The sequence below is a fragment of the Stenella coeruleoalba genome (genome assembly GCF_951394435.1).
Source record: "Stenella coeruleoalba genome assembly, chromosome: 8".
In the NCBI taxonomy this organism is placed as follows: Eukaryota; Metazoa; Chordata; class Mammalia; order Artiodactyla; family Delphinidae; genus Stenella; species Stenella coeruleoalba.
The window spans coordinates 95,301,037-95,310,918 of record NC_137154.1 but is presented as its reverse complement, the minus strand read 5'-3'; the positions used below and the strand labels follow the sequence as shown (position 1 = coordinate 95,310,918).

Below are 9,882 nucleotides of genomic sequence, written 5' to 3'. Positions count from 1 at the left end.
TGCCGCGGACACTGGATGGGTCCCTTTCGCGGGTATCCTGCAAATCGCTCAAAACAGAGGTTCCACAAAGGGGGCAGAGCAAGATTTCTTGCTCTATTTAGGGAGGGGAGGGGGCTTCAGTTTTTGGAAAAGGAACTCCTGAAGGGAGCGTGTATTAGAAAAGACCAGAAACCTCAGCGGCCCCATGTCACCCACGAATGCCCACCACCGACTTCCCTGGCAGCTTCCGGAGGATCCCCCCGCATAGCTGCCTCTCCATTTAGCGTTCAGGTGATGCGGAGAAGCAGGATCTTCTGGGCTCTAATCCGAACCCTGCCACTTTCTGCTCATGCCCCTGGGCGAGCCGCCTTGCCCTTCTTTGGGCCTTTGTTTCCTCATCTGTAAAGTGGGGCCAGGGTTGGAGGAGAGGGCCTGGAGAAGACCTTTCGCCTCGGACACTGCTGGATCCTGGTTTCTCCGTACTGCACGCCCGCTCCTCCACAGCCCCGCCTCCACCCAGTCCTAACTCCACCCCCACCGAGCGGCTTCTCCCCTGACGCCGGCCGCTAGGGGTCACTGCCTCCCTTTGTCAGCGACGGAGGAGGGCGGCTAGCCCTTCGGCCCCCTCCCCGGCGGAAAGGCGACCGAAGGGGCATCTCCCGAGCAGTGGGCCTGAGCGCGACCCCACGGCCCTTGCTAGGGATCCGCCTCTGCCAGGGGCCGGAAGGTGTGCGCGGCGGGGCGGAGGCCGGGGCCGAGCGCGGGCCGCGCGTGGGAGCCAGGAGGGGGTTAACGCTAACCCCTCCCCTTCGGGCTGACATCACGGGGAGAGCGGCTGAGAGGCTGGAGCTCGGCGAGTGAGAGAAAGAGAGGGAGAGGAGCGAGCGCGGCTCGACTCGGTGCCCGGGCAGCTCCACATTGTTGCGGATCGCCGGGACCCGGCAGAGCGAGCAGCTGCGGCGCTGCGGGGACGCGGCGCCCCGGATCGCTCTCCTCGCCTGGAGCCGCACCGCCCGATCGGCTGGGCCGCCAAGCCGCGCGCCCTCCGCCTGGGCCCCGAGCCCACCGCGCCGCCCGCCCGCCGCCCTCGCTCGTCCCGCCGCCCTCGGAGGACGGCCGCCCATGGACGCCTTCAAGTTGGAGCCGAGCGGGAGGGTGTGAGCGCGCCGGGGGCCGGGAGCCCGCGCCGGGCAGCCGGGCGCGCCGGGGGTGGGTCCCTCTCCCCAGCCCGGCTCTGCGTGGAAGAAGAGGGCGGGGACCGGCGCGGGGAGGAGAGCGGAGGAGGAGAAGGGGGCATGACTCGTGCAACTTGCGGCGGGCATCTGCCGAGCCTCTGAGCCGGCGGCCGCCCGGGCCCCGGATTGCGTCCGCGCCGATCCCACCCAGCCCACCCCGCCCCGGCCGACGGCTGAGGTTGACCTGGATCTTCAGAGCGCCCGCCGGCCTGCAGGGATCGCCTTCGTCTTCCGGGCTGCTTTCTGGAGCGCGAGGAGCGCTCTCCTCGCGGTCCCTCTCGCCGGACCCCCGGCCCCCGATGGCTCGGATGGGGCTTGCGGGCGCCGCTGGACTCTGGTGGGGACTCGCTCTCGGCTTGACCGCCTTCTTCCTCCCAGGTAAGCACGTTCCGCCTCTGCCTTTCCCTTCCACACCACCCCCCCCAATCCAGTGCCTCCCCCGGGGCTGGGAGCTGGATCTCAGGCACGTCTGGGTTGTAGGGAGTGAAAGGAGCCAGAAAAGTTGGGTCACGGCTTAGGTAAGGGGGTAACGGGTGGCACGGCGGAGAAAGAGAGGTTGAGCAGCCGAACAGCCTGCCCTGCAGGGAAGCAGTAGGATGCACATCTCTGTGTAGCAAGAAAGCACTTTCTCCGCGCAGTTTTTCACACAAAAATAATAATATGTAATAGCGTTCTATTTATTCAATAACCAGCTCTCAGCTCCGGAAGCAGTTTGCAAACACTTCATGTTACATAAATGCAAAATAATCACCGTCTCGGGGTACGAGACAACAGCCCCAGGCGGAGGGCGTCAGTCTCGGATCTGGTGGGCTGCAGGGCTTGGCGGATAGCAGGGGGGCTTCGTTTCTTCTACCAGCCCCTTTGCCAGATGGTTTCGGGCGCTGCCGCACCGCGTCGCCCCACCACCGACGCGGAGAGCCCGCTCCTGCGGCAGGGCTCACCTGCGGCTCCTTTACCCGGAGGCTGAGGCCCCGGCGGCGCGAGATCGCAACCTCCCCACCTTGCGCAGGGCTGGGCTTCGCCTCGGAACTGCAATCGCAGTTTGCGGGGGCTCTCCCCGCAGGAGGCACCGCGGGCTTCGTGCCAGCCAGGTAGCTGCGTGACCCACTTTCCCGAGGGTGCCCCGCGTGTCCTTCCTTGAGATGCTGGCGGCCGAGGGGTTAACGCGACGCCCGACCCCGGGGGTGGCCCGCGGTGGCCCATCTGACGGATGGGGTGGGGGCGGAGGCTGGGACTGGCCCGGGCGTTTTGTGCTGGGGAATGAACTGGAAAATGCGTTTAGGAGGCAAATCCGACCGAGTCCCCTCGCCTGGATTTAACCCTTTGTGTCCCTGAGGAAGCTGCCTGGCTCCCACGGTGGCTGGGGACACCGCGCGCCAGTCGGGGCTGGCGGGTGGAGTGGGGGAGGGGTTTGGGGGAGTTCCTCCAGGCTTCGTGAAGGAAACCTGAGACTACCTCCCGCGCTAGCTAGATGGGGGGCTTGGGAAGGAGGCTGGGCAGAGTGGGGGCTTGGCTGGAGCACGTGGCCCCGGCCTTAGGTGGCAAAATAAGGGGTCGAAGTACAGAGAAACCGGCTCCGCGTGGGGCGAGAATGTTGGGTCTCGGCTGTGTCTGCAGCTCCGCGGAGGAGGTACGTGCGGTGTTGCAGACTCGGAGGGCTGTCTGTTATCTGAGGGCCAGCCACGTTGTGTGTTTTGCGGGGCTGGCCTGCACTTCTGGGAGGGAGGAACCTGGCCGCATTCACTTTTGTACCCCGTCCGCCACCAGCTCACTGCCAGGGCTCCGAAAATGCCTCGGAGTGGCCGATGGCGGAGAAAATGGTTTGTGAAAGTCCGCACCACGGTGCCCCCGGCCCTGCAGCCCGGGGGGCGCTGCCCTGCTAGGTGTGCGGGGTAAGGGTAAGTTCCTGGGCACACAGGTGTCACTGCCCATTTCAAAGAGGCATGGTTGAGTCCCTCCACGCAGCAAGGTGGCGGTGAGAATAAGAGGTCTTTATCTTTCCCTGGACCTCCTGGGAAGCCAGCAGGAGATGCTAGAAGCTCAGGCTCTAGCACTTGTCCGACACCGGGGTTTGGGCTTCCGGGAACCCTTCAATCCCATATTACCCACACCCAGTACCCAGCAAAAGGACAGCTTTCCTGAGGCCTGTGTGGACCAGCAAACTAGGGGTTAACCTAATCCTGGGTCAGACAAAGAGCGGGAAGGCTTGGGGAGGGGATGTTCACTGCCCCCCCCCACTCTCCCCTCCTTTTGTTACTCTCTTCCCCAGCTTTGTGGTGCTGTGCTTGGTAGTTCATTCCTTCTTTGGGGGGCTGGAGGCCTGCCCTGCTTCCTCCCACTCAGGAAGTGGGGGCAGGGAGGTGACACTGTCACCTGGCTCAAGTGTAGACACTCCTCCCACCAAAAATCCAGATTGAGGGGGTGGGACGCAGAGAAGGAACCACACAGCTCAGACAGGCAGCTAATACGCCTCCTTGATTGATCGTAATTGTCATGACTGGGTAGCGTCAGTCAGCGGGGCAGCCAGAGTTCCCTGACCCGAGAGCCTCCTCTACCCGGTGCCTGTGGCCCTGGTGCCTCTGTGAGGGGAGGAAGGTGGATGTGGTAGTGCCCACACGACACTTGGACAGAGGCTGGTGGGCCCAGAAGTTGCCCTCCCACACCCCGTTTACCATCACCCTCAGGCACCCTCCTGATTGCCCGCTGCTGCTTCTCTCTGGGGACTTGGCAGCCTGATGCTCCTTTCTGGGTTCTCCTAGGCTATGGCAGGGGGCGTGGAGGGTGGAGGAGAGGAGCCTGGTGGGGGGGGAGCCCCCCCGGGCTGTGTGTGGTGGCCCACGGACTTCAAAACACTCCAAATCCGGCTCTTGATGTGTAAGCACAGAAGTATATTTTCAACAACACAGACTTTACCGGGCAGGGTGGTGAAGCCCCACAAGCCTCTGAGATGAATCTGTTCACTCAGAGGACAGGGCCAGTGGGGCACGGGGGCTGCATCCCAGAGGGACAGGAGGAGCCCGGGAGAGGAAGCAGAGAACCTGTCTTAGAAGCAGGTGCGCTGAGCTGGTGTCCCACCTACACCACACCCTCCCTAATTGGCTTCCCCAAACCTTTTGTCTGGAAAGAGAACACACGCCCCAGGTGTCACGCACACCCTCGGAAGACCTGTCGGGGCCGCAGCACCCCCTTCTCTGCAGCCTATGCAGAGCTCGCTGTCATGGTGGGAAACCTGGGGTGTCAGGACTGTTGGGTTATTCTCCTCTCTCCCCATCGCTCACAGACAGTGGTGTGCTCTGGCTTGCTGGGCAGGACGTTATGGCAAAACCAATCCTGCTGGCCTGGGGTTTGCAGTGCCGGTAAGCAGGAATCCCAGTGCCCATTTCGGAGGCAGCGCTGTGGAATGTCTCAGACTCTGATTCAAGGCCAAATCGTCAAGGCTGGAAGGGAGGAGGAGATACGGCAGAGCCTGGGCCCAGCACCCTGGGCTGAGTGGTCTAGAAAGTGTCTCTGAGCCTGACTCTCTGTGTTTACGGGACAGGCCGCCCCTTGTCGCCTGATACTGGCCTAGACTCTGATATCCATTCCCTTCTCGGCTGCTCAGCTTTGCACAATGAATCCACCTCGTTGGCCTGACCCGGGACCCAGTTGTGCACTGCCAGGATGGTCTCCGGCCAGAACCCTAGTGCTGACGGCTGAGCAAGTGGGCCAGGCTGGGGAGGGTGGGGGGCAGGGGGGCAGCCCCAGTTGCTGTGCCCATGATACTGCCATTGTTTAGCAGCTGACTAATGTTCATTGTTCAGCACAAACAGAAAATACCCAAGGGAGGTGTGAATATACCTTCAATTTTCCTGATTGTATCTTTCCTGGTTAACCTGGTAAACTGAATGGCTCCTACCTGCTGGGGGAGTCAGTGAGGGTGTCTGTATACTCACCTGTTACGCTGATTTGTTTTTTTTTAACTTTGAAGGTTAGCCAGTGAGCCAGGCTAGAATGGCCATCAGCCAGCTGTGGGGCTTAGGCTGTAACATTTTTGACAATCTGCCTGTGGCCTCACCTTCAGTATAGAGTGGGTGCACACACACATGTGCAAGACTGTGTGTGCATGTGTTGGTCATCTACAATTTACTGTGCACGTGCAGACCCATGGGGACTAGGACGAGGAGGTGTGTGCACTGGGATCTATGGGTCACCATGGTGCAGGGGCCATAAATACACATCAAATATATATTCACATGCAATTGATTTCTTATGGCTTTCCAACTAGGATTTTGTGAGTGGCCGTGAGCCTTGGTAACACCTGTGTTTATGTCAGAGTGTCAGTGAGGGTGACTTTGGAGGAGACCTAAGATTTGCCCTTAGCCAGCTCCTTCCAAGATGAGCTGTCATATCCTTTGGGGTTGGGAAGCCTGGACACTGCCTTATTTTTCTGCTCTGCCCTTGGCCTTAGACTGGGCCACTGCATCCTCACGGGGGATGCTCACCTGGAGAGACTTTCCGCTGCTTCTCAGGATTCCTGAACGGCTGGGAGGGGCCACAAGAAATAGAGTTTCAGCTACTATTTTGGCATCTTTGCTTCCTGCATGAATATTTGGGGAAAAGGATCAGCTGGAGAAAGGGGATGTACTCTGGGCATTTAAAAAGGAGCTCTTGAGTCGTGGGCTGTGAAAAGCCCTGCTGAACCATATGTGTGCCCAGGTTGGCAACATACATGTACCTGGAAGCATCCCAGTTCATTCAGCAGAAAGCAGGAGCCCCCTTGTTGAAAAGGCAAGCGGGGATGAGGGGCAAGGAGTGGGGAAGAGGCCAGTCCTGGGATCCCAGGACCCTGTGCCCGAGTCCAGCTGGTAAATGTTTCTGCCCCATGATGCCCGCCCCTCTCCATAGAGACCAGGTCTGCAGAGCCAGCAGCAGATGTGCTGGCTGGGGCAGGAGGTAACTTAAGATCTGAGCAGGGATCACCTTGCACAGGGAAAGCCCTGAGCTGGAGATAACACCCCTTAGTCCGGTTAACCCTTTAAGCTCTGGATTCTCTTGTGCTGTTTGGAGCTGGGAAATGGGGAGAGGGAAAAGATAGGAGAAAACACATCAAACCTAATATCTGAACACTGACAAGGAGAGATGAACTCAGTGCAACAGGAGAGATTCAAGAAGGACACAAAGAAGGTCTTCCTGACAGCAGACTGTAGGCTCTTCAGGGCAATGGATAATCCCAAGGTTTATTCTGGGGTAGCAGAGGGGCAATGCTTATGTATTCTCAGGGACTCATGGGATCTGTGCCTTTCACAGTCTTCTGGGGTAGAGTAGCAGTGGTCCCAGGCCCCAGTCAAGAGGGAGCAGCACATAGCTCAGTTCCTCTTCCCACAACCTGGAGATCACCCCATCTTGGCCACCCAGCAGAGTGAGAGAGCAAAGCAAGGCCAGCTGGACTGGATTTGAATCCCATCTCCACCAATTGCCAGTTGAGTAGACTTGGTTAAGTTGCTTTGTAGGCCTCAGTTTTCCCATCCGTAAAATGGGTTTCTGCTGATACAGCTTTCAAAGGAGGTTTGTGAAGATTAGATCGACAGTAATGTATGAAAAGTGCTTAGTGCATTGCCAGGCATGTGATAAATGTTCAGTAGTGGTAGCTGCTCTTGTTCCCTACACCTTTCCTCTGAGTGGTCCTGGCCCCCACTGTGTCTGCCAGCTGGGCAGTGCCGACTTCACAGTCCCTTGAGAAAGAACCACTCAGCTGCCTGCCCACTGCTGACCTCTCTTCCCCACCTGGAAATGATGGCAAAGGCTGCAGCAGCCCTGGGGGACTCAGGTGGCCTGGTTGGCTGCAGGCACCTACCTGAGCCCAGCCCTGGTGGTCATGTATGGCACGAGCAGCAGGTGCTGTGCACCTTTGTTCTGCAGCCTGTCACCGAGCGCTCTCCCCTGCACCTGCCTCACTCCCTGGCTGGGGCCCAGCTGGGCACCATGGCCCATCTGGAGTGCTGGCTGGGGCAGCAGCCTGAGGCTGGCATGGAGGGCCTGGGACTCAGCCCCTGCAAACTTCCACACTTGGGAGAAGAGTGGGCCACAGGACCCTTTCCCAGCAGTCCACGGTACCGGCTCTTCAGGCAAGATGGTACAGTCCGAGAGGTAGAGAATCTGTCCTGGGGTCATGCCCTTCTCGCTGGCAGAAAGTCCTTTTGGTTTCTCCAGCTGAAGGCTCAGTCCTTTCACCAATAATAATAAAGATGGTTGTGACAGTCTTTTCAGTTCATAGTTTCAGCTGATCCTCTCAGTGACCCCATGTGAAGGGTATCAGTAGCTCTCCCATTTTACAGATGAGAAAGGTGAGGTGTAGGTTTAGTACCTTGCTGACCATTTCATGCCAGTGTAGCCAAATTAGATTTCAAGTCTTCTGACTACAAATTCAGTAGATGAGGAAGATGAGATGGGCTGGGCTGGACAGATGCGGAAGAGGCTGAAGCAGGCCACGAGAGAATGTGTCCGGTGAGGTGGTCATTCACTTTGCCAGCAACCACCAGCTTACACTCTCCCCGACAACAAGCAGAGCATGGCGGCTCCCTGGAGAAATGAGGGATAAGTTAAGGATCTAGGTTGGAGGGTGGCAGCTGGAGCTGACCACAGAGCCCAGGTTGGCACAGAGCACAAGATGCCCAACAACAGAACAGCTTGGGGGAGGGGGCATGTCAAGGGGAGCATGTCCTTTCAGATGCTAGAGCACCACTCCCAGGGATCCGACCTGAGACGTGGGCACGACCCCTGAGGTGTAAGCACAGAGCCTCCGGGCACAGGCAGGCACACAGCCAGCGTGTGGGCCTGGCCCGGGGCAGAGCGGTGCTCAGACAGCATTGTGGACTTGACTGGAACAGTGGAGGGGGTGGGGCGGGGATTTGGTAGGCAGAGTCGATTCCCTCTCCTAGGCTATCCCCCACCCCTCTCTGGTCCACGCAGACCCCAATTTCATTCCCAGTTTATGAGAAGTCTCATTACCAAGCCACAGACAATAAAACCCGCCTGGCCACTCTGGCCCGGATCTCATTAGAGGACATTAGTTCCGCTGGCTTGGTGGCTCCGTTGGGACACAGCTGCAGGCGTGGCCCAGGCAGCAAAACAGGCCAATGGCCATGGGCACAAGCATGTCCCATTGGGAGTTCGAGTTTGATCTGTGGGCCTAAGCAGGGTCCTCCTTCCCCACCCGCACCCGCACATTCCTGGAATGCACGTTCCCCAAAGCTGGGAACATGGAGTCCCTCCTGCCCACTTGGACCCTCAGTTCTGCTCCCCACCTTAAGGAGGCAAGGACACAGCTCCCTCCAGGGCTACGCATAGGAGTCCGCCTTCTCTGAGAAGCTCAGCAGATCACTGTCATTCCATAGAAGAGGGCACGGGGACAGCACGCCCACCTCCACACACAGATCTGAGAGACACGTCCTAGCAGCAGAGGTGGCGTCTGGAGCCTTCCACACGGCCTTGGCCTGAATCTTAGCCCATCTTTCTGTCCAAAAGGTGGGGGTAGAGACCTGGAGACCCCATGTGAGAAGCATTTTTCATTCCCTATAGATGCAGTTTCACCAGCTGACAGCCTCCACAGGGGCTTCCTGGCCCCTCTCCTCTCCCCAAGGTGGAGTGACTTGCCCACAGTCGCTGTGATGGAGCCCTGGTTCCATCTTGGGGTTCTTCCCACCAAAGACGGGATTCTTTCTTTCTTAGCAGATTCTGGTGTCTGTTGCCAGCCAGCCCCTCTGCCTGTGCCCTCCCCCTCTGCTTTATCTTTCTTCCCCCGCAGACCAGCCAGTCACCACCATACCACCAGGGCTCAGTGAACGTAGCCATGAAAAACAAGACGAGGGCAAAGAAAACCATGCCCCTTCTTGGAGCCTCGGTCTTGTAGAGGAAAGAGAGTGCCAGGCCGGAGTAATTGGTTCTTAGCGCACACGGGCTCACTTGGTGTTCTCCACGCGGGGGTCACACAGGCCAGCCCACACTTCAGCACGTGAGCGCCCGCCAAATCAGTCAGCGGAGGTGGGAGCGCCAAGCTGTTTGGGAAGACATCGGCAAGTCAGCCCTGCTCTGGAGAAACGGGGGCTGGAGATCTATGCCAGCCCCTGATGCTCCCCTGTAAGGCCCTGTAGCTTGTCTGGAATTCGAGCCCCAAGTGGGATTGGTGGGCTGACTCCATGGGCTCCATTCCCTGACCCCTGAGCAGCGCCCCAGGTATCCCCTCCGTCACTCCTGGTCTCTCCTGGGCAAATGCTGTCAGCTGCTGGGACAAAGGAAGTAGACGAGGTGCCTCAGAGCCGAGCCAGCCTTGCCGCCACTTGACCCACTTGACGTGGATCCCACTGCAGGAGGGGCTGGTGGCAGTGTCCTCATTCGGGGACTCCTGCAGCAGCCCCTGGCTCACCTCCATCCCCAACTCCTGGCTCTCTGGCTCCAAACTGCCTACACTGCTTCTTGGATGAATATACCTAAAACGTGCCTGAGAAGGATACTCACACGCCCAGAAGCATTTGACGGCTGCCCCCTCTCTGGCTCAGCTCCCACCACCTCTCCGGGCATGGCAGGCCCAGCCAGCCACACACCTCATGCTTTCCCACCTCAGTGCCTTTACACGTGCTGTTCCCCCCAAAGCGCCCTTATTTCCCATATCCAAAAACTGAGGTCGAGAGCT

At 59.1% G+C, this 9,882-nt stretch overlaps 1 protein-coding gene across 1 annotated transcript in view; it reads left to right on the top strand.

Annotated features, from left to right (window-relative positions):
• The first annotated feature begins 587 nt into the window (after window positions 1-587).
• NECTIN1 (nectin cell adhesion molecule 1) overlaps window positions 588-9,882 on the top strand; it is a 66,078-nt gene continuing 56,783 nt past the window's right edge. Inside the window, exon 1 of the mRNA XM_079930495.1 lies at window positions 588-1,592. Within this exon, the coding sequence (XP_079786621.1) occupies window positions 1,514-1,592 (79 nt within the window). The 5' untranslated portion in view covers window positions 588-1,513. The remainder of the gene's footprint in view (window positions 1,593-9,882) is intronic.